Source organism: Mandrillus leucophaeus, unplaced genomic scaffold, assembly GCF_000951045.1.
Source record: "Mandrillus leucophaeus isolate KB7577 unplaced genomic scaffold, Mleu.le_1.0 Scaffold341, whole genome shotgun sequence".
NCBI lineage: Eukaryota > Metazoa > Chordata > Mammalia > Primates > Cercopithecidae > Mandrillus > Mandrillus leucophaeus.
In genome coordinates this window covers 2,259,157-2,283,255 of record NW_012103599.1, presented here as the reverse complement: position 1 = coordinate 2,283,255, position 24,099 = coordinate 2,259,157, and the positions used below count along the sequence as shown (strand labels likewise).

General features: G+C 41.6%; 1 protein-coding gene across 4 annotated transcripts in view; it reads right to left on the bottom strand.

The window, feature by feature from the left end:
* Nucleotides 1-24,099, bottom strand: part of PGM1 (phosphoglucomutase 1) — a 66,283-nt gene that overhangs the window by 6,404 nt on the left and 35,780 nt on the right. For all 4 annotated transcript variants that reach the window (XM_011988945.1, XM_011988946.1, XM_011988947.1 and 1 more), the window contains exons 3-9: nucleotides 23,879-24,025; nucleotides 22,196-22,321; nucleotides 19,003-19,193; nucleotides 17,630-17,784; nucleotides 15,223-15,338; nucleotides 5,179-5,314; nucleotides 1,985-2,168 (exon numbers count right to left, since the gene is read on the bottom strand). In XM_011988945.1, the coding sequence (XP_011844335.1) occupies nucleotides 1,985-2,168; nucleotides 5,179-5,314; nucleotides 15,223-15,338; nucleotides 17,630-17,784; nucleotides 19,003-19,193; nucleotides 22,196-22,321; nucleotides 23,879-24,025 (1,055 nt within the window). The remainder of the gene's footprint in view (nucleotides 1-1,984; nucleotides 2,169-5,178; nucleotides 5,315-15,222; nucleotides 15,339-17,629; nucleotides 17,785-19,002; nucleotides 19,194-22,195; nucleotides 22,322-23,878; nucleotides 24,026-24,099) is intronic.

The window sequence follows — 24,099 nt, the reverse complement described above, 5'->3', positions numbered from 1 at the left end:
CAGGAAGCCAGAGGTCCCAAATGGCAGAGACTGGCTATTCCCAACCTAACAAGCAGGGACCAGTGGCCAATCTCCTGCTGATCCCTGATGACTCAAAGCGAGGTCCGTGTGCAGTGCCAAGCCCATCCTTCTCTCTGCTGCCCTCCTTTTTTCTCCCCAGCGGTATCTCTGGACATCAATTATCTTCTCACTTGGGGAAAAAAGTGTGGGATCTCTGGGGCAGATATTTCCCAGCCTGAGGGAAGAAGGCTGGGCCAGACAGTTGCCTGAGGACTCTTCAGTCTTTATGAGTCTACCCATCCTCCGTAAAAAGGAGAACCTTGCATAACGCCAAAGACTGACCAGAAAGACACTGCTCCTCACCTGCTGTTCATCACCAATCCCCATCTGGTGTTTAATGGTGCTATTCATTAGCTCTGATTAGTGAAGACAGCAGAAGAAATACACAGAGGGCATGCTGCAGTTAGTCACCACGGGAAGGATACGGTCCATTTTCACTAACCGTTTCTCGCTTTGTAGAAACACACCAAGGTTGGTCTCCTTTCCCCACAGCTTCAACTTGAAGACTCTAAAATTCTTTTCACTAAATTGCAGAGGTTCTATCTACATATGTTGGATCATATTTTTCCCTTCTATCTGGTCTCACATCGAAATGCTTGGGTTTTCTGCCGACAGAAAGTATGGCAGCTGCTTTCTTTACAGCACAGAGAGCAGCCCTCGAGCTTAGGCCACTGCCTCCCATACACGCCTTTGCACTTCTCCTCCCTCCGGGCAGATGCCAGAGGCACTGCAGGGCTGGCATTTCCTTTTCCTGGATTTCCCTTCTGTCTCTGAGGGTTTAATTACACAAACGTCTGTCCCACTCTGCCATCCCTCAGCGCCACTCTCTCCTTTTCTACATCCCTTTCTTCCTCAACCACAGGTCTCTCTTCTAATTACCTCAGGCATAATTTACAATCATCCAAACTGGACCCAAAGTTCTTAAAGATGGCAAACAAGCACAAGGATGAGAAACCACTTGTGCTAAAAGTTGAGGAGGGGAGACTCCAGGCACTGAGGGTCGCTGTGGCCCATCCATCCATTCACTGCCTACTCCCCAGAGGGAAGCTTCCAGTAAATCCCACAGCCTGGCCCTTCCAAACCCGATGCGATGCCTTGACAAGGACCAGGCCAAAAATCTGGGTCTATTGGAAAAAAGTAAACTAGGAAGTTGTAATAGAATTTTCATCCCCCTCTTTATTCTATTATGAATTACGAGAGATGAGTCTACTCTGTGACAAAAACAGCTAACAGAAGCAGAGGTGAGAGAACCCTGGGCGTGAGAAGCTGGGAGAAAACCTGACCCAGCCTGCAGCCTAGGGTACCCGGTATGCAGTAAGGGAAGCACTAACAATCCTGTCCACATCTAGAGATGCTCCGGGTCCTAAACTGTGGCATCTTGCCAGGTACTGCTGTGTCAAGTGGGGTGCCAGTCATGTGCTGCGAATGACGATGCAACGTTTCTAAGTCTGGGAATGCTTCATCTATTTTTCTCTTCTTTAGAAATTAGAACATATGAGAGAAACATATAAGGATAATGCCACTTACATGCTGTCACTCTGCTATAACCTGCTGACAGAACAGAGAGGAGTTGATATCTAAGTTCCCACAGTTCTCCCTCTTTCTTAGATTCTGGGGCTCCTTTTTGCATGTACAATGGACACATCATCTTGCATATATCTGGCAAAAATCCCTCTGGAGTTCAGGTTAAGGATCCCAGAATGAGGGTACTGGACAGTGCATAGAACCAGGGCATAAACCACTGTCCCAACGAGTGCATGTGAGAGTCACGTGGGATAGTAGAAAACCAGGTAAGAACAGCCACCCTAGAAAAACACGGCAGCAAAAGAAAAATGGCCAACAGGAACTTTTTCATTTTTGCCTTGAGATGTCAGAGATGAAGCTCTGAGGTCTCTCCCCCACTTACACACAGGTCTGTTTCTACCTGATTTCTTGAAATGCTTCCATCCACGGGGTCGCTGTATTCAAAGTTATCGGCCTTCTCCACGGTGTAAACTTTGTCATTTGCTGAGAACTGCTTCCCCACAAAGGAGCGATCAAACATCAGGGCCTCCAAGTCCTTCATCATTTTGTTTGCACCCTCAGCTTCCACCTCCTCGTAATCATACCTGGAAGAAGTCACGAAGTTGAGACCCACGGGCTGACTGCAGATCACACCAAGGCCTATCAGTCAGCACTTTCTTCACCATTTGTTTGGCCCTCCCCCAAAACTAACTTCAGAAGAAGCTGGCAAAAAAAAAAAAAAAAAAAATACAGGCCTGTCAGTCACTGGGGATGGAACAGGCCAGGGATGAAAGGAAGGGTTTGGAGGATTTCAGGGAAGGGTTACGAGCTTCTGAATAAGCAGAAAACACCCATCTTGGCATTTCTACAGAATAAAGCTCTAAGAGGTTTCAAAGGCTTTTGAAAGATGCTATCTAACGTTTAATCACCACATCCTGAGGACGTAAAATGAAAAGCAATGTTATCTCTGGAGAGCTCCCTTGAAAGGAGCAAGTGACTCAGGCACTTCTCCAAGCTCCCTGGGTTTCTCTAGGGTGAATGCAGGGTCTGCTCCCAGCCTGAGACCCGCCTTAGGCTGCTGAGATTTTTACTAAGGAGAGTTCCAGCTCTACAAGAGTTTCCCAAAGCAGGGCCAAGTTTTCACCGACCAGATGAAGATGCCAAACACTGACTCTTTATACCCAAAATGCCTCTTTTATTTTTTAAATTTAATTTTATTAAGATACATGTGCAGAACGTGCAGGCTTGTTATATAGGTAAACATGTGCCATGGTGGTTTGCTGCACCTATCACCTAGGTATCAAGCCCCAAATGCATTAGCTGTTTATCCTGATGCTCTCTCAATGTTTTTTTTTTTTTTTAGTTTTGTTTTATTTTAAGTTCTGTCTCCTTCCTTTCAGTGGGAGTGGATTTTGGTCCAAGGTCCTTTAGGTTCACCCTGACAGAGAAGGCCCAGTGTGGATGAAAAAGGGCCAAGGAAAAACGTGCATCACAAATGAAATTCTATGAAGATGAGTTTTCCTTCAAGAATTCTTTTTGACTTCTTTCTTATGATGTTAAAGACTTGTACAGGTGGCTTTTCTTGACCTAGTGGCATATACCCTCTTGAGAGAGTTATTTTTTAGAAGCTCAAGATAGCAGAGTCTATGTTTGTTTGTAATCGTGAAATAGATACGATATATGCAAGATGACACCTCTGAGACATGAGAAATGCTGGGGAATTAAGGCCAGCCTATTCTGGCTCCAGGATTCTATGAATCAAAGGCCAAACAGTCCCCTTAATCTTAAAGTCAGCTCTTTCCCCCAGTTAACATGATAAACAACAAGAAATTACAACCAGCTGTTTGTGCTTTACATTTTTGACCTCTGGGTGTTCCAGAGAAATGTTTTCTAAACCCTAGGCACAGAGGGGTGGAATAGAAAGAGTCTGGGTTTTGCAATCAGACAGATGAGCTATGAATTCAGCCTCTATTGGCTATTAATTGTGTGACTACAGGGCCAGTTGCCCTATCTCTCAGAATCTCAGCTACCTTATCAATAACTGTTTTGAGGCTAAAGTGAGACAATGCATGCAAAAGTGCCTAGCACTTTTGTTCAGTAAGTGGAAGGTATAATGGAGTTTTAACTAATCATAAATGAAGGTACTAAGGACTTGATTTGTAATCCTTGGTTAGCAGTTAATTTGATAATTAATAAAAATATGTTAAAATCGTTTTTATATGGAGGTTTGTGACTAATTCAAGGGTGTGACCCTTTCTCTGAACAACCCCTGCTAACCTTATTCTACTCTGGCTGTTGTTCACCTGTTAACTCATTCATTTATCTATTCAAAACATATTTATGCAGTCTTTACTATAAGTTGTGTGCTTAGGGCACAAAAACAGACATGGCCCTGTTTTTATGATACTTCAGATTCTAGAGAGTTCATGACTGCTGTTCTGAATGACCAGGTTTTTCCGTCTGTTATTTAGAGGTTTTTTTGCCTTGGTTCCCAGGGCTACTGTGTGGTGTCAGATAGTTATTACTTATTCCTTCCACAAAAGAATAACGTGAGAGAGAAAGAGATCAATGGACTCGTCCAAAGTTAATAAAAGAATTCTGATTAAGGAGCTTAATTTACTTAGTTGAATTCTTTCTTGGCTATCCAGAGATCATGGACTATAAAATCTGGGATATATTTTTTAAATTGTCTAGTCTAACTCACCCATTTTGTAGAACAGGCAACTGAGGTCCAGAGAAATTATACCTATTCATTTCTTATACATAAACAATTCATCTAATATCCTTTTTATCATATTTTCTTTCTATAATTGGAATACTGAGGTCCAGAAAAATTCTTAGAGTTTTACACTAACTGGGGGAAAGGCAAATTGGAATTAGTGAAAAGTACTACTGTCAACAAATTTTTGAATGCTTTTTAAAAATAGAAGTATGCATGATAAAGAATAATTACTAAGTATTCTAAGTATTTTGTTCACTGCTGAATTCCACGTACCCGATGGAAATCGGGTATACAGTCAATATCTGTTGAATAAATGAAAGAAATATTGACAAGCATATAGCCCCTGGGGACCTCTTTCACAAGGCAGAAAAGTTGATGTGGACTAAGCATAACTGTTTCTATAATTTATGAAAAAAAGTTTCTAGGCTTCCAGTACCCCAGAGTTTACAAAACATTTTCAGACTCATTATTCATTTAATTCTTTCAACAGCTGGACTGTTATTCCCATTTCTACAGATGACAAAACTGAGTACAGAGAAAAGCTAAATGGCTCCCCAGTCTAGTAAGGGGAAGAAATAAAATTCTAATCCATTTCTCTGAATCCAAATCCAATGTTATGATCATGTCCACCCAATGGGCACATTTAAAATGCTTATAAAGCATTTATTCTTTTGATTATGTTAGCTACATTTTTAAAGCCTCACTCTTTATGGCTGACATAAAAATTGACTTCATTTCATCCCTGACCAAATTATTTTTAAAGTCTCCAATTGGGAGAGGCTGGATGAATTAGGTTTTACTATCACTTAAGACAGGAGAGGCTGTGGATGCATGAGAATTCTCTCTGCCCACTTCCCCACTTTACCTTGTACCCCAGCTGGGCTGTGGCTCACCTGGTAAAGAAATTCCGGCCATACTTTTGCCAATGATCTTTGAGAATGTCCTCCACACTCTGCTTGCGGGTGGCTAGGATGGAGAGCCAGGCAAGGACAGCCCACAGTCCATCTTTCTCACGGATGTGGTCAGAACCTGGCAAGGGGAGAGCAAGCTGCTGTGAGAAACATGCTTTCTCCCAGTACCTGAGAAGGTAATTGACATGGTTTAGCTCTGCATCCCCACCCGTATCTCATGTTGAGGGAGGGACTTGGTGGGAAGTGATTGGATCATGGGGGACAAAGCTCCCTCTTGCTGTTCTCATGATAGTAAGTGAATTCTCATGAGATCTGATTGTTTAAAAGTGTATAGCACTTCCCCCTTCACTCTCTCTCTCCTGCAGCCATGTGAAGAAGGTGCCAGCTGCCTCTTCACTGTTCTGCCATGATTATACATTTCCTGAGGTCTCCCAGCCATGGTTCCTGTACAGCCTGCAGAACTGTGAGTCAATTAAACCTCTTTTCTTCATAAATTACCCAGTCTCAGGTAGTTCTTTATAGCAGTGTGAGAACAGACTAATACAGGACTCAACAGTAGGTGTGCAGACCCCACTAACGGAATCACACAGCCTGACTGAGGACTTGGGTACACAGGAGGAGTCACATATTAAGTAGGCAACATGATACTGAAAAGAAATTGATGCTTCCCAAAGTGATTTAGAAATTTAAGGCAAATGTCAATAAAAATGTCAGTGAGATAATTAGGTAGAATTTGATATATCAGTTATAAAGTATTAATGTGAAGGAAAAACACAGTAGATCTTAAATGAACAAACAGCAAAAGAACATGACCATTATAAAATTTCAATAATTCAAATAGTCTGGTAGCTTAACAGAACAAAAGAGCGCATCTGGAAAGAGATCCAAGCACATATGAGGCTTGAGTATATGACAAAGGTCTCACTTCGAGGCTGTGGGAAAACAGTGGATTACTTTTTAAATGGCGTTTGGATAACTGGATAAATAGCTTTAAAAAATTGTTTTCTTGGCCGGGTGCAGTGGCTCACGCCTGTAATCCCAGCACTTTGGGAGGCCGAGCAGGCGGATCACGAGGTCAGGAGATCAAGGCCATCCTGGCTAACACTGTGAAACCCCGTCTCTACTAAAAAATACAAAACAAAATTAGCTGGGCATGGTGGCGGGCGCCTGTAGTCCCAGCTACTTGGGAGGCTGAGGCAGGAGAATGCCGTGAACCCGGGAGGCGGAGCTTGCAGTGAGCCGAGATCACGCCACTGCACTCCAGCTTGGGCGACAGAGCGAGACTCCGTCTCAAAAAAAAAAAAAAATTGTTTTCTTCCCTATAAAACACCATAACAAAAATAATTCCAGTTGAACTAAAAAATTGAATGTGAAACTTGAAAGCTTTTAAATACTAGTATATATTATATTAATATACATGTATTTTTATATATTTATATATAAATCTTAGGGGTGATAATGTAAATTCAGTATTCATAAAAGAAAACATTGATGTATTTATCCACTTAAAAATTAGCATTTCTATACTGTAAAACTACTATGGACAAAATTAAAAGTCCATTGACAAACTTTAAAAAATTAAAGAGATCTGGTTGTTTAAAAGTGGATAGCACTTAAGGTAGATGTTCAACACTATCTATCTATCTATCTATCTATCTATCTATCTATCTATCTATCTATCTATCTATCTATCTATCCTTTTATTTTTTGAGATGGAGTTTTGCTCTTTCGCCCAGGCTGGAGTGAAGTGGCATGATCTCGGCTCACTGCAACCTCCACACCCCCGGCTCAAGCGATTCTCCTGCCTCAGTCTCCCGAATAGCTTGGATTATAGGTGCCCACCACCACACTTGGCTAATTTTTGTATTTTCAGTAGAGACAGGGTTTCGCCATGTTGGCCAGGCTGGTCTTGAACTCCTGACCTCAGGTGATCCATCCACCTCGGCCTCCCAAAGTGCTAGGATTACAGGTGTGAGCCACTGTGCCCGGCCACATTCGATGTATTTTAAGGCAGATGTTTAATACATTCAATATAGAAAACATTCTTATGTATGAATGAGAAAAAAGAATTTCAATAGAAAAACAGGCCAAGGATATAAATAGGTGATTTGCCAAACAGTACACATACACACACACACACCCCCAACCAATTAGCATAATAAAAAGCTGGTGTTACTTTTAAGAAGAAAAATTAAAGTTAAAACCACAATGAGAAACTGCTACTTGCTTGACAAAAGGTATAAAAATCCACAAGTGTAAAAATCCGAACAGCCAGTGCCAGGAGGATAAACGGGAAACAGGATTCCACCATAGAGCTGGTGGCAGTGGACACTGGCACAATCCTTCTGGACAGCAATTTGGCAAAAAAGTATCAAAGCCTTAAAACTGGACCTACTCATGGATCCAGCAATTCCAACTCTAAGACACTGTTCTTTAACCATTAAGGTTTGGTTAAACAAACTCTGATACATTTGTCTTCTGCTAAGGTCCTTGCTAAAATCTTTAACAAAATTTTAAAATGGGCTTCTCTAGTTGTGCTTATATGCATGGACACCCTTTTCCAAGAGCTTGATACGGAACACAACTCTCATTCTTTTGCCTTTAAACTCCTTACTCTGAAAGAAAGCAGTCTACATGGAGCCTTATTTTCTGATTTCTAAATAGAAGTGTATACAACTGCTCTATAATCATGCTTTAACATTATTTTATGTTGAATTCTTTATGTGCCTGCCCTACTGTACTTCCCGCTGGGTCTTATTCTTCTTGGAATTGTCAGAGTATCTAGCACCATGCTGGGTATGCAGGAGGCACGTGTTAAGTGTTTTTCCTTCCTCTCTTCATCTTTTCAGACCCAGCTCAAATGTCCTCTCTTTTTTAAGACTAGCTCCCAACTTCCCTAGGCAGTCATGAGCTCCCTTCTCTTTCTTCTCCTATAGCAACCTGCACAGAACATCTGGGGTGACATCAGCCTCCTTGAGTCTCAACCATCTGTTTGTGGGCCTTTCTCCCCACTAACTGTGTGCTTCTTAGGGGCACCTCTTATTTATCCTTGTAATTAAGTCTGGTGGCTAGCATAGCACAAGGAATATGGTAAATAACTAATTATGAAAGACTGTGTGAATGAATCAACCAATCAATTTATTCCAACACTTTCTCTTTCTATTTTTGGTTCTTAAAACATATGACTTTTTCTTTCAAAAGACTTTTCTCTTCAATGGGATACTACTTTTAGAAGTTAACTGTGCTCAAAACCTGGATGCCGGCAAAACTAGTGAGAGTAGGCAATATTTTTAGTGCTTTATATAACATATTTCAAAAATGTTTACCTAATTTTACTATCTTTAGACTTTTATTTGCCTTTACTGCTATTTTAAGGAGCAAAAAGCTCTCTGGCTCTTACAGCTTTTGCAAATGATACGTTTTGGCAACAGTTCATCCTGAGAAGCAAGACTCTGGCAGCTTCCCCAATATACTGGGAATTCATGACAGCAGTATACCAGCTTGGAATTATTTGTCTGTGCTCCACTGGGTTGTTTTTCTTCCTTCTTTTATTATTTTTTTCCTTAATTTTTTTTCTTTTTTCTCTTTTGGCTAGACTGAAAGTATAGAAGGCGGTGTTCCTTTGTGCTTCTCCTGACCTAAGTAAGGAATTTGATTTTTTCTTTTGTGTGGAAATGAAAATAAAATATAAAAGTCTTACCCAATTCTGGCCAAGTTACTTGGAGATAACTAAATCATACACCTAATATTATAAACAAAATACCTGCCCTGGGTAACATAAACAAATATCCGATTCCAACTGTATAATCCTCAGCCTCTTTGGATATTCTGGTTCATCACTAATCACCTTGGATGTATCAAAAAGTCCAGGTAATTCTATTAATACTCAGGAAGGTGGAGCAAATTTCATTTTCTTCAGGGTTCTGATGAATGACGCCAAGTTTCCAGTGGAAAATACCAATGGTGCATGTACGTGTTTCTAAAGCTATTCTTTTTGCAGTCGTGGCTCAGTAGATAAAGCTTGATACTTAAGAATCAGAAAACGTGAATTTGAGGCTCTGTTACTTGTAAGCTACTTGAATTTGGACTAATCACGTACATTTTCTAAGCCTCAGTTTCTTCAACTGCAAAACAGAAATAACGCTAACTTCTCTCTCGTAACTGTGAGAAATTACTATGAAAAAGCAAGTAGAAATATTTTATAAACTGTGAGGTGTGATGTAACTACTAGATACTGTTTTGAATAAAGGGAAAAATAAAAGGCTTTTATGGAAAATTATTACATTTTCCACGGACTTTATTATGCTTTTAAAAATAATGCTCCTTGATTATACATATTGGAGAAGAAAATGGAAGAATATAACCTAATATGCTCTTTCCTCTGGGCACTGGGATTACAGTGTTTTTTCCCTCCTTCCTTATTTTTTCATAATGAACATAAATTACTTGTTTCATTATGTTTTAATTTTTAGAAAGAAAACGAAGTCAAGCTCATTTAACTGTGAGAAAGGGAGAACACTGTAGGCAAGGACTGCTAGTCCCAGCTGGCACAAAAGACAGTGGTGGGTTTTGCACTGGATCTCTTCACCCTTGCTCCGCTCAGGGACAGGAATTCTACCCTTTCAGCATCTTCAAACACCTGTCACTTTACTTTGGCCTAATCAGCACCTTGTGATAAGCATAAATTCGACTCAGTCAGGGCACATCCTGGGTCTCAGCCAAGAAAAATGTCAACCATTCCTGAGGGAGCCAAGAGCTAACCGTTTAGGGATTGGGTTACAGTTACCACTATGGGCATCTCAGGAGTTGTCCAGCCCCTGCCAGGTGACAGGCCTGAGGATGGGGGCATGACAGCTGAAAAACAGCTGCATGGAGTTCTCTGAAAGTACCAGTGTCTGTCTGTCTCTTTCTTTTTCTGTCAATTTCTCTCTCTCCTCCAGCCCCCTGAACATACAGTTCTCACTGCCTGGAAAGCCCATCCCAGATACACCTACTAGCCTGGCTAACATGTTCTGCAATTGCTTTCAACTTCAGTCTTATCCAGGATGCACTCCCCATGCCCTCTGTGCTTATACCACTCCCTGTGATCACACCCCACCCTAGACTATGAGTTGTACTTCCCCAACAGGGGTTGGCCCAAAGTCAGTTGTTAAGACAGTCTGCCCAAAGAATGGCCGGGACCCAGTTGACTGACTGGGAGGTTCAGCTGACCTGCTGTGTCTACAGTCCTGTCCTCTTGGCCTTCCACTGCAGAAACGACTTCACTTGGAAAGAAAGCCTTTTCCATACCACTCCAGCTCCCAGGAGGCTGTCCCCAGGAACTGTGAGGCCTTCCACTTAGCAATGAGGCCTGACCTGCCTCATTACTGCCCCTGGAACTTGGTTTCCTTTCCATAAGGTGCCTTTGGAAGAAGGTAGTAAGTGTCTGATAAGCAGAAACTGTGTCCTAACACAAACTTCACTTTACACTCAACAAATGTGAATCAGTGCCAGCATGTACCAAGCACATAAGAAGATACCAAGATGCATAAGTGTGTCTCCTGCCCTCACAGATGAGCACAGACATATAGGTGAGGGAGACAGGCAGATAACAGTTTAATTGAGTCAGTTATATTTAGTGTATAAGCCTAGTTCTACTGGGGTATTCTGTCTAGGCTATGCCCAGACATGGGGTGCTACAATCTTCCCCTGTGGGCTTTGCCTGCAGGGAAATGTACTCAGTAGCTATGCAAGTTAGAATGGGCAGAAAAACCAGAAAGAAAATCTGATCTCCTACACCACAGAACCAAGTTAGGCACCCCGAGAATAAAGCTACCGAAGTACCCCTGTACTTCACCTTCTGTTGCTTTGCACACTTGTCATTCATGGAGCCCTCTATGAGAAGGCCTTGTTCACCATGTGACCCAGAGTCTAACTCAGTATCCAGGATAAAGTCAAAGTTCAATAAATATTTGAGGAATGAATCAATGCAAAATATACAAACATGAAGGACTTTTCATAAGAAACTAAAATTAAAAGAAATTTGCAAAGCGTTAATGTCACATTTCTTCAAGTTATCACTCCTGTATGATGCATTAGCACTAGAACCTTTAAAGATAGGGCAGGGAAAAAAATATTGCTAACCTCTAGACCTGACCGGATCATAACTTACATATCTCCAGTGATACCAAGTTCATCATCAACCTGGTTTCCCATCGATCTTTCCCAAGCCCCCTATTTTCCTGAGGAAGGGTTCAAATGCATCGTATTCTATACTATTCAGTGACTTCACTTTCAATGTCCCAACAATTCTAAGATAGGATGGAACTGACAGTCTGCCCTCTGCCATTGTGTATAAACATGTACATAATCATCCACGGTTTGGAAGGAAAAACAGCTTTGTACCATGAGATCAACTAACAACAACAGGCTCATCCTGTCTAGTTGTCCCTATTTATCCCTGGTGTTTGTAATGCTGATCTCTGAAGAAGTGTCCTAGTTTCTGTGGTTACCATATCCAGATGAGAAAGCTGCTGCTCCTCCAGCACAAACAGACTAATGTATACTTGGTAATGTTAGTAATATTGCAAGATTGTTCTTCAGACACTAGTGGTTTGTTTTATTCGGTGGGCCAGTCCTGAAGTTAGACTCCTTTGCACCTCTTTGCAAGCAAACTTCTTTTCTTTTGCAAAAGTGCATTTCTCCCACAAAGACTTGGGGTTCCCAACCCTGGACCGTGGGGTAGAAGTGGTGTTGAGTCATTTCAAGAGTCCCAGACTACGCCAAGAGGTGAAGTGTGGATTCTCCATTGAGGTGGGTGGTTAAGCTGGAAAGCACTGACCAGTCACTATGATTCCAGCATCATACAGGAATTTACATCAGATACCTTTTAAAGTTCTTTCTTTTCCAATAGCAGGAATCTGTTTGTCTAAATAGAAAGTGCCAAGTGAATAGTGTTCATGAACTCATTCAACAAGAGTTTATTGAGCACCTGTTCTATGTTGGGCTCTACGGGAGGCTCAAGGGATACAATGCAGGATAAGACACATAAGATCTCTGTCCTCATGGCACATACAGTCTAGTGGAGCCAACAGACACTAATCAAATAATCATAAGTAATTGTAAAATCACAGCTGCAACAAATACAACAAAGAAGAGGTACATGGTGCCACAAGAGTCAATAATCAGGGGATTTGGCCCACCCTGAAAGGTCAAGGAAGTGTTTTTGAGAAATTTTCTCTGCTATTGCCTGGAAAAATACAGAAATAAAGCACTCTGTGCTCAATTAAGCTATAGAATTCAAATGTTTCAAAGTTCATAGAGTCACTAATGTCTACCCTGAGAAACTATGAAAGAACTGTTGGAAACATTCACTAGCAAGGGACACGGTAGCTAAAAATTAACTCCTCTATAAATAAGAAGATCAGGAGTTCAGTTAAGTAAGCCCAGCTGCACTCGGTCACAACAGTGGAGATCCATGGCTATGCAGCCTGGCTGTTTAAATGTTTATCTGAGAAATATTACACAACAATTTTCTTTTTTTGAAGAGAGAGAGAGAGAGAGAAAGAGCTTGTGATTATCCTCATGATAATGAAGTGCATTCTCTCTTTGGATATGAAATATACCAAGGAGAAGCTAAAACCATGATTGGTACTAGGCATTTGTTGAATGTGTTAATAAATGAGAACAAACTTTTACAATAGTCTAAAGTCTAATACTTTGGTTCAAAGAAATCAATTCCACAAACATAACATGAGAGACTTCCCTTGGCAAATAGTTCTAGGTAAAAACTTTTAGGGTTTAATTACCCACAACCTTACATGGGCTAAACAGTATTATGCAACTTCCTAAAAACTAACATAAAGGAAAGTTATGTCAAGAAAAATACAGTGCCCCAATCACTAGAAATAATCATCCCACCCTACTCTTCACTTGCCAGGCCAACCCTGGAAGATCTGGGCTCAGTTCTGGGCATCACCTTCCAAGAGTGACACTGGTAAACTCAGAAGCACCTAGAGGCTGGCGCTGAGTCTATAAACAATGTGAAACGAGGAATGACTGGAGGAAACAAAGATGGACAGCCTGAGGAAGGAAGGACCTGAGAGCTGCTTCTTGTATTTGAAGACCTGTCATGTAAGAGGAGCAGCTTGTGCCATCCTGTCTTTAGGCCTATTCCCTGCCGGTCAGCACCAGGGATTCCTACTTATCTCTGGGGCTCTGATCCCTCTTGCCCAAGGCTTCCCACATGAGTCTGTGGAAAAAAAAGTTACCGTACTTACTATGAAATGATGATGATAATAATTATCATTATTGCCGTGATGATATTATGCAATATCATCATAATTATTATATACAGTGGTAAACTATGTTTAGGCAAAACTGTACTAACAGGATTCTTTATGGCAGAATGTTCTGGAATCTTCAAATGCTAGTATCATTGTGAATATCCAAAATAGAGAAGTGTGGTCCAATTTTCCCACTTTTTCTTGACCCCTAGAACCCTCTCATGGAACTAGTATTCTTCCACATACCCACATGGTCTGGGAAACCTGACTCTAGACTTGTATCTTTTCATTAGGCTCCACACTGATAAAAGTACATGGGAACAGGAAACCAAAGGTTTTGACACAGTTGCTGCCTTCAAAGACATCTTCATTCATAAAGAATGACTGATGCCAGGCCTGAACTAGATGACACTGTGGGGAGTTTCATGGGAGAAGACCACCTCATAGGCTCATTGGGCATTCACGTAGTAACCCTCAGAATAGCATGGCACCGTGCACATTATATGAAGCAGAAAAGGACTAAGCAGTGGCTTGTAATCTCTGATTTAAGCACCTACAACTTTGGGAAACTGTCTAGCCTTTGTTGTGAAAGTTGTTCAACCCCAAGACTCATCCAGCCTACTTCATACCTTCCAATTCTGTCAAGGCAGTTCATTGCCAAGGAATATTACCACTCTCAAAAAGACCAAGTTGCTTAGAACTTTGTAAATATGTACCTCCAATTTAGCAGCTCATTCTACCCGCTCTACCTCCAGACTTATAGGAAAGGAAAGGAAATCAGTATTCTGTTCTGTTTAACCTGGCATGAACTACAACTCAGTTGCAAAGCTGAGAGAATGCTTGGTTTTGATCTTCTTTTCTTCACTAAAGCGTGACAATAGAGCACCATAGGATCAAGGTCAGTGCATTTACTTAAAAATATCGGGTAGAGGGAATAAAAGGAGAAGAGATGTAGTCACTTAAGTACCTTAGAACCTGGCCGGAGACTGATACATGGGACAGGGCCACACACCTGAACAGATGTTTAGAAAAGAGAGACTGATGCAGGCAGCATGAGGTAGCAGAGAAGGTCATGAAAGAGGTGGGAGTTCGGGTCAATATTTGGACAAGCAGAAAGGAGGAAGGAGAGCACACAGAGTGGGGTCTATGGGTCTTGGGTCATCCCCCGAGAATACTATGTACTCTTCTTTCACTTGAATATTAATACAATTACACATACACCCTCAGGCACAAAGATGTATTTTTAATTTCTTGATCACCTAGCAACTTAGTTCCACCCTCATGGTCTTCCTTCACTTAGCCTTGATTATTCTGCTATAGAAAACTTGGGCCTATAAAAGAGAAAGATTTAATGCTGTGCTGAAACCTCTTCTTAAATAAAAACAAAAAACTGGCTTGCTCCACCGTATTTCTTCTCAGAAATGAAAACATCTATGAAGGTTTCTTTGACCACTGAAGGAAGAAAAATCTGTTTATCACTCTGTTTAATCCCTACAGACTCAATGACCACGCTGCCGAGGAGGCCCCCCAGCTTCCTGTCTGAGTCCATGTGATCCTCTCAAAGTAAAATCAGCCTTTCTGGCTGAATGTGCTCACCCCTTTTCAAATGTGTACACTTCACCAGGGTTGTTATAAATAATTTGTACCTTGATTTAGGACACATCAGCTATTGTTGCTATTTCAGTGCTACCTTAGCAGTCTAAGCTTTTACTGGAAATAGTGGTTACAGGGAGGAAAATGCTAGCACAGGAGTGTGACTTACCAGTCCCGAAGCTCTCCTCCCCACAAAGGGACAGTTTGCTCGCATCCATCAAATTCCCAAAAAACTTCCAGCCAGTTGGGGTCTCATACAAAGCGATCTTTGTAGCATTAGCCACCCTTCAAAGGCATGAAATCAAAGTTACATCACAGCAGGACTGTCAGCGTAGCCATGTGAGGGACGGAAAAGGGCAACAGTTATTGTAATCAAGGGTCCCATTTAGCATTGCGCAGAGTCACACATAAATCTAAGATTGGTGGAAAATCATAAGAGAAACCTTGTGCACAATGGGCTATTATATGTGGATTCAGAGAAGGTGGAAGAAGAAAGAATTAATTCAGATCACGGAGTTTAATATTTTAGAAGAGGCATCCATAGTAAAATGTTCAGGGCTGCTGTTTAGGCTGTTTAAACCCACATTTTGGATACAGACTGCATCTCTACAATCTATAAAGAAGAGAATAATGGTGTTTTGATATACCCATAATCACAGAATCATGACATACTGGGTCTGGGCAGTTAGCATTTTACAGAGAAGGAAACAGGGCCCAGAATGTTATGTGATCAGACCAAGGTCACAAAGCCAGGATGACCGACCGCCCAGTATTCAGCTGCCCGGTGAGTGCTGCTTTTGTCTCATAAGAAGTCGTCCCAGGGGAAACGCCCAGTGGGGTCTCCCCTATGTACTGGCTTCACCCACACTGATTAGTGGTTCCCCTTCCCTTCTAACATGTGTTTTATTTCTCTCTAGGTATCTTTAGACTACTTAAAACCTTTGAGTGACTTAGAAAAAAATATTCCTTTCCCTTTGAACATGAAAAGTTACCTGATAAGTTCCATTCACTGTTTGAGTGAGATTTTCTTCCCAGAACGTTTGCCTTATTTCCAGGAAAGCAATGTCAGCTTTGTGTTCTGATATTTGAGGAAAAAATCAAATCTATGATTTTGAAAACTATGAAAGTACAAAAAACTTTTATCTGGGTAATGAGGTACTTCAGTTATGATTCTATATGTGGATTATCAATTTTTCCAAAAATTGGAATTACACTGTTTTTGCGTGACACAGAAGGTATTCCAGGACCTGACAGGCCTAATGTATGACAGTGTGACCTCAAACCAGCTCATAATTTCAAATGCAGGACCTGGTGGTAGACACGCTGGGCTCAAATGCTAGTTCTAATTTGGTGGTGAGGTCTTGGACAAGACTATTAGCTTCCCTGACTTTCCATTTCCTCTTCCTTAAAATGAGGTCTGCTGTGAGGATCAATTGAGATGGTGAATGTAAAAAACACTATACAAACTACAAACCACTATATGGATATTAGTGGCTATTTTCTTGTTAGCCGAAGCAAAGTCAGCACCAATTCTATAACCTTCTCTCCTCTACAGAAAAAAACTGCATGGCCCAGTGGGTGGGAGCAAAGGCTCTGGGTTCAAATCCCGAGTCAGCCATTTACCAGCTGGGTGACCTCAGGTAAGTTACTTCTTTGTCCTTTGGTGTTTCCACCAGAAAAATGGTGTTAAATATAGGATTTATCTCATGGGGTTCATCTAAGAATTAATGAATTAAAACATGCAAAATATTTAGTGTCTACAACAAGGTAATGTTCAATAAATATTAGCTATTACTATAAGAGCCTAGGTATATATCACAGCCTACTTTCCTCTCTGGCCTTGACCTTTTACTCATTCATTCATTCTTTACCTTTTATTCATCAAATGTTTCCTGCACACCTGACATATTCTAACTAATATTTTCCCTGGTCCTCATCTGTTATGACTTTTATTTTTCAATTTTTTAAGTATGATCTAACAAGCCACCTCAAAGCTTTTGTACAATGAAGTGATATATAAACATTCACTGTGTTTGTGTGGGCATGAGCAATCCAGTTCTGTTGAAACTCTAAAAATACTTCAAACTGCTCTTTCACCCACACTCTGTACACACTGCAAAAGGAAAGTGATCCTCCAAAATGATGTTTTGAGTATTTCCATTGTTATTCATTAACACTCAACTATTCATTCACTTTAAAAAAGTATATGCGTGTGTGTGTTTGTTCTACCATGTGCCAGGCACACTATGGTCAGGCAGAGTCCAGGATGGTGAACAAGGCAGTCCTTTCTCTGCAGAAGTATACAGTCTAGCAGGGCAGGCCAAAGAGAAAACAGGCTACTAGAACACAGTGTGGTAAGTGCCAGGAGGAGGAGGCCCAGGGTGCCAAGGGAGTGCGGAGAGGGGCATCGAATCCAGAAAAAGCCACCCATCCCCTCACCCAGGAATCGCTCAGCACACTCTATGCATCAGATGCCGATGCTGAAAGGGAAGGACACGTGTTCCAGGCACAGTGAAGGGTGCAGTGAAGACTGGGACGACCCGAGACAGGAAGGTCAAGGGAATGGAGAGACCTACCGGTCCAGGGCACCACTCGTGGGCATGCTCCGTGCAAAGCCACGGACCCCGGTCTGCTGGAAATACGGAATGCTGAAGATGTTGGCAGCAATGACAGCCACAGAGTCTGAAGGGTTCACAAAGAACCCATGCTTGCCCAGAATCATGTTTCGATCCTTGGGGAGAAGAGAGGATCAAAGAAAGACCTTTTAATCAAACTAGAAGAAATCAAACTATCTTTCATGGGGGTTTTATAAAATTTAAAACCATAAAATTTGAAATTGATCTCTTTTCCATACTGCTTTTTTAACACTGGGTTTTATTTTCAATGGGTTTATACAGTACCGTTGGGCCAAAGGCACCTCCATGCCAAAGAGTTAAAACTGTTTTCAATTAAAGTCCAAGCACAACCTCCTTTTGAGCTGAGTCCTCTGTTCTCCCTCCAGAGGCCAGCTCACTTTAACCTCCTAGACTTTTTCCAGACTCTGGAACCAATCATCTTTTTCCCAGGGGAGGAGAAAACGCAATGAGAGAAGAAATATTGGTTGTTTACATAGTTTGGTAGGTCTACTGGGTAAACTGTGTACCACAGTCTGTGTACCACAGTAACTGGGAGGGTGGCCAAAAAACACTCCCAGCATGCACTGCATCACAAAGATGTACTACAAAATAATGTCTGCTGGAACCCCTTTAATTTCCCAACATTTTGATAAGGGAAAAATTATTTTTCAGGAAACAGTGGATTCTAGCTAATGGTAAAGAACACTAGTAACGACAAAAATATATTTTCAACTAAGTAAATGTGTACAGTGTCTACCATCAGTGAGATATAGGGATATAAACCTAAGACACATCTCTTCCTTGTCCGGTACATAGTCACCCTTGTAAATAAAACAGCTTATTTCTAAACATTTTAATTGTAGAGAATGATTAAAATGTTAATTCTCTCAATATCATCTTCATATAGGCCATGAAATTGCAGCTTCAATATTCAGCTCGTGTGAATGAATGAATGGGTGTATTATAAGACCAAAACCTTGTCCAGAGATTAAGTAAGTAGCCAGCTGCTGGTTGAGAGCAGAAACCTACCTTAAGACAGGCATCTAGAACTCACCCAGTTCATGAAATACCAGTCATTCTATCATAACCAGAACCTAATCATCGTGCCACTGTTAGCAAGTATGGATGTCTGAAATTAAACGTGTGGGTTTCATTTCAATGACTCCTATTCCTGTTCAAGAGGGTCTTCTAATAATTTAGCTCTGACCTCGGGTCAGAATGAGGGATCCTTAACAGTCACTCCCAGGGTCTGGCAGAAGCAGCCCACCTTTTTCCCCATCTGCAGGATCAGGCCTGGCCTGCACCAGAGTTCACTTAAATGCACTTATACCCACCCCATCTCCATCAAAGGCAGCCCCAAAATCATGCTCTCCTGACTTCATGGTCTCCACCAGGTCAGCTGCATAGGTGAGGTTGGGGTCAGGGTGGTGGCCTCCAAAGTCCTCCAGAGGAACGCAGTTAACTGCTGAGTTTGCAGGGGCACCGAGTTCTTCACAGAGGATCTTCTTTACATACGGTCCCACAACTATATACAACGTGGAATAAAAGTATGTAGAATCAGAAAATAAAAGTCCTGAAAGGATGTGAGGATTCAGGGCTGAGGTGGATGCATTCTGGGGAGAAGAATGGCATGAGAAACAACAAGAACATGTGAAATGTGTTCAGGGACTAGTGGAGAGATACACCTGACTGGAGAAGAATGTTCTCGAAAATGGAACAAGGAGAGATTATGTTGGAAAAGGTGGGGCCAGTTCATGAAGGGCAGAGTGGGGAAAAGAAAGGAAACCAACCATTATGAAGGCCCTACTGTACACCTGTGCTTTCTCATTCAGTCCTTCAGAAAAGCTCAGAAGGTGGTATAGCTTGGAGCTTAAGAGCCTGGACTCTGAAATCAGAGTGTCTGGGTTCAAATCCCAGCTCTGCTGATCATGGGCTGTATAATTTTGGGAAAGTTATTTAAACTCTCTGTGCCTCAGTCTCTTCCATTTGCAAAATGAGGGTCATAATGCTAACTACCTAACAGGATTGATGTAAGGATTACATGAGTTAAGAGTTATGAAGCACTGAGAGTAGTCCCTGGCAGATATGTTATAAAAGTTTACATTATGATTATCACCTGCAGTTTACAGATACATTGGAATGCTGGTGTTCTGAGGTAAAGACATTTGCCCAAACTTACATGGCTAGAAAAAGTGGGAATTGGGATTCAGAGCTGTTATCTTTCTACTATGACAAGCTAGCTGACAAACTGATTAAAAAACCACAAACAGGCTGGGTACGGTGGCTCACACCTGTAATCTCAGTACTTTGGGAGCCTGAGGCAGGCAGATCACATGAGGTCAGGAGTTTGAGACCAGCCTGGCCAAGATGGTGAGACCCTGTCTCTACTAAAAAAAAAAAATATATATATATATATGTATGTATGTATGTGTGTATACACACACACACACACACACACACACACACACACAGATTAGCCAGGTGTGGTGGCAGGCACCTATAATCCAGCCACTCAGGAGGCTGAGACAGGAGAATTGCTTGAACTTGGGAGAAGGAGGTTATAGTAAGCCGAGATTGCATCACTGCACTCTAGCCTGGGCAACAGGGCAAGACTCTGTCTCAAAAAAAAACAAAACGAAAAACCCACCACCACCAACAAACAACAGGAGAAGCCAGGTACATATGTTTACAGTGACATTTTACATAACCACCAAGAACACACATCTCTGAAATGCTAAGAGAGCATTTTCATCAAGGATGATACTAATCCCAATATAGTACATGCCCCAGAGGTCAGAATACTGTGGAATAAGTGTGTACTATGAGGGGTCACCTGTTAAGCAGGTTACTGACACACCACAGAATGAAGTCAAGGCAGCCAGGGCTGTGAGCGATACAGAAACAAAAGTGTTAGAAGAACAGCCAAAAGACCTGGTGAAAAGTAGTCTTATCTCCTGACAAGCTCCTCTTACCCAATGCCCTCCTCACATGCCCATTCTCTGGCCAGCTCAGGCCTCTCCTCATTTCCCTAATGTGACATCCATTTTTAAGCCTTCATGCCTTCGTCACAGCCACCAACCACATGAGAATGACCATTGCTTGATTTTTCATCACTCTAGATCTTTCTTTCGTAAGAACTGAGTTGGCTGCCACTTCTTCCAGGAAACCTTTCTTTATACCCCTAGTCAAATTATACCTTCTTCCAACTCCAAAGAGAATACCTGAAATTCCAACTCTCATTTTGTTGGCCTGGCAGGAGTTAGTTTTTTAGAGTTTTTGTTTTGTTGTTATTGTTTTGAGACGGAGTCTCGCTCTGTCGCCCAGGCTGGGGGGTAGTGGCGTGATCTCGGCTCACTGCAACTTCCACCTCCCAGCTTCAAGCTAGTCTTCTGCCTCAGCCTCCTGAGTAGCTGGGATTACAGGCATGTGCCACCACACCCGGCTAATTTTTGCATTTTTATAGAGACAGGGTTTCACCATGTTGGTTAGGCTGGTCTCGAACTCCCAACCCCGTGATCCGCCTGCCTCGGCCTCTCAAAGTGTGGGGATTACAGGCATGAGCCACCGTACCCAACCCAGGGGTTAGTTTTTTACCCACCTCATCTCCCCAAACATTGCACATTCTTTGAAGAAAGTGATCTGCCCAGTTCCTGCCTATTCCCCAGGCATGCATGTTGCAGGTCTGCAATACACATCTGTTGAATGGTTTAAAATGACAGAATCGCTTTTGTCTGAGTAAGGAAGTAGATCCATTCTATGGGAGTCCAGAGGCCAACTAGGACCCAAGGGGAGAAGTTCCAAGGATGGAAGATTTTAGCTCACCAGGAGAAGACTTTCTAACTGTGGTTTGCAGTGTCACAGGAATCCCTGAATTGCATCACTAAAAGGGTTCAATCTCAGGCAGAAAGGTTTCTCCAAGCAGGCAGATGTATGTGTATAAGTTTCAGGGATTCTCATATACCTACATGTCTGAGAAAACCTCGTGGTTCTGGTTCACAGTGATAGCTGCCCTCTCTATGGACCTGACCACACAACCCCCGGAGGAAGAAGACAGAGCTGTACACATCCTGATGTTCCTGAATTTAATCCTCAGCTTGCTCTTGCCCTCTGCTAAGAAAAGGAGCACGTGGGGGCAGGTGAGTGGGGATGTGGGGCTCAGGAGTATGTTTACCACATCTCCCAAATGACCGTCCTCTCAGAAATACATGGGGGCGTGCAGCAAGAATGTAAGGTATCTTCTGAGGGGGAGGGAGAGTCCGCAACAGCAGTGGCATGTTACTCAGAACCTGATGCTTAATGTGGAAACGCTGACCTTCACACGAGCTTACCACGAGGAGTGTCTCTACTATTTTTGCTACATACAATTAGATTTTGATCTGTGTGAATATTGCTCTGGTTGCAAAATAACTCTATTTAAAAACCATCAGAGAGACTTGAGACAAGGCTTGTTAAAGCATCATGATACACACAGAAGAGAGCGACTTCCTATCCTTGAGAGATGGGAATTGAAAAGAAATGACTGTATACCTCCATGCATAGCATCAATACGGATCTTCAGTCGGTTTGGCCCAGAAAGTAGTTCTTTCAGTGCACTGAAATCAAAGATGCTTCTCAGCATTGTAGCATATGCTTCCACCGAATCCACAATTTCCACTGTGAGAACAAGCAACATTAAAAGATGGAAGGACTAACCACATTTAGAAAGATTATATTCTGATGTGATTATATGGCTGTAAACCTGCTATTGCTATTTTAAAGGGACAATTATTGAACAGCTCAAATAATATGACTGTTAAATGATATCCAATACTATCCAATACTACCAATAGTTATCCAACACTAACAATTTTCCTGAGAGGTAAATGTTATTAGTCCTATTTGATAGATGAGGAAACTCAATGTGTGAAGCGTTAAGAAACTTGCCCACACAGCTTGGATGAGGCACACAGGGGATTTTCAACAGAGGTTGTATAAATTCTGCTAGGCCACCACAGTGCTTCCCCATTCATCATTTTGAGAGGTGTGTTTTGGTGTTACAGAGAGCAGAAAATATAATGCCTACTTTTAGTTCCTTTTCCTTTTCCAAGTCCATTGTCATCAAGACTTAATGGTACTAAGTGGAAAAAGAAATTTTTTAATGAATCACTTTTCACATGTACTGCTTAAGGAATAAAGCAAATATAAGAACTTAGTATTGTTGTTCTTGTTGAATATTCAGGGCTTCTGAACATTTTCAAAACTGTTGGATATTCAGGGGTTCTGAACATTTTCAAAATATGAAGATTTTAAGAAACTCTCTAGTGGTATCTTCTGAACCTCAAGAATGTCTTCGAGATGCATCAAAGTGGCACTTTATCTTTGTTAGTATGCAATTGTCAGCTTTCCATGAGTAGGTTCAAACAAAAACTGCAATCCATCCTTTGGCCAGGAACTTACTGACTAATAAAATGCGTTCCATAAAGTTGCAATTCAGAAGAAAGAATACACGTTAGGGCAAAGTCAAAATGCAAGTCCATTGCCAATCATCTCATCCTCATTTTATTAATCTGAATACTTTTATAAATGTTTATTCTGTCAATTATTATAATACTTGGCATTCAACAACAAAATGTTAGCCACAGCTGCCTATGTAGAGAGTTGCAATTTGGTCCCCCCAAAATGGTCTGATTGATTTTACTGAATGAGGACAACTAAAATGGAAAATGTAGGCTTGCGAATCATTCAAACCTGAGTTGAAGTCCTGGTTTTGCCATTCATTGACTATGACCTTGAGCCTGTTACTTAACCTCTCTCAGCCTTTGTTTCCTCATCTGTAATAATGAATGCTGACAGTGCTGCCCTGACAGATCTACTGTGAGAATAAAATGGATGAATGTGTGTAAAGACCCTGGTATGTAGCAAGAAGTCAATAAAAGTTAACTATGAATGTAATCTTACAGGTCTTCTAGTCAAGGCATGAAAACTAATGCCTAGAGTGTTGGAAATGACTTACCCGATGTCATGCAGCTGATCCCTGGCAGGGCCCAGGGAGCCCAGGTCTCTGGACTCCCAAACCTAATTCCAGACTCGTTAATTAACTAACACTTGCAAAGCTCACAGACCACTCAAGGAAGTCTTTCCAAAGCTGAAGACCCTGTACTAAAACGTTGAAAGAAAAATCGCTCAATGTGGAAATAGGAGTGGGCAGAAAAAGGAGGAAAGTAAACATGCCTGTGAAGGGTTTGAACTTATTTTCCAAGTCAAACTGCTGCTTTCCGAGAACACCAAGGTCTATTTTCAGGTCAGGGCAAATCGCATATTCTTCAATTGTCTTGCTGATTTGGAAAATTTTATCAGTTATTGCTTCCGGAGCAGGACCTGGAAATCAAACCGCAAACAGTGATGCAGCTCACATGGAAATACAAAGAATCCAAAGCTCATCAGTTCCTCTT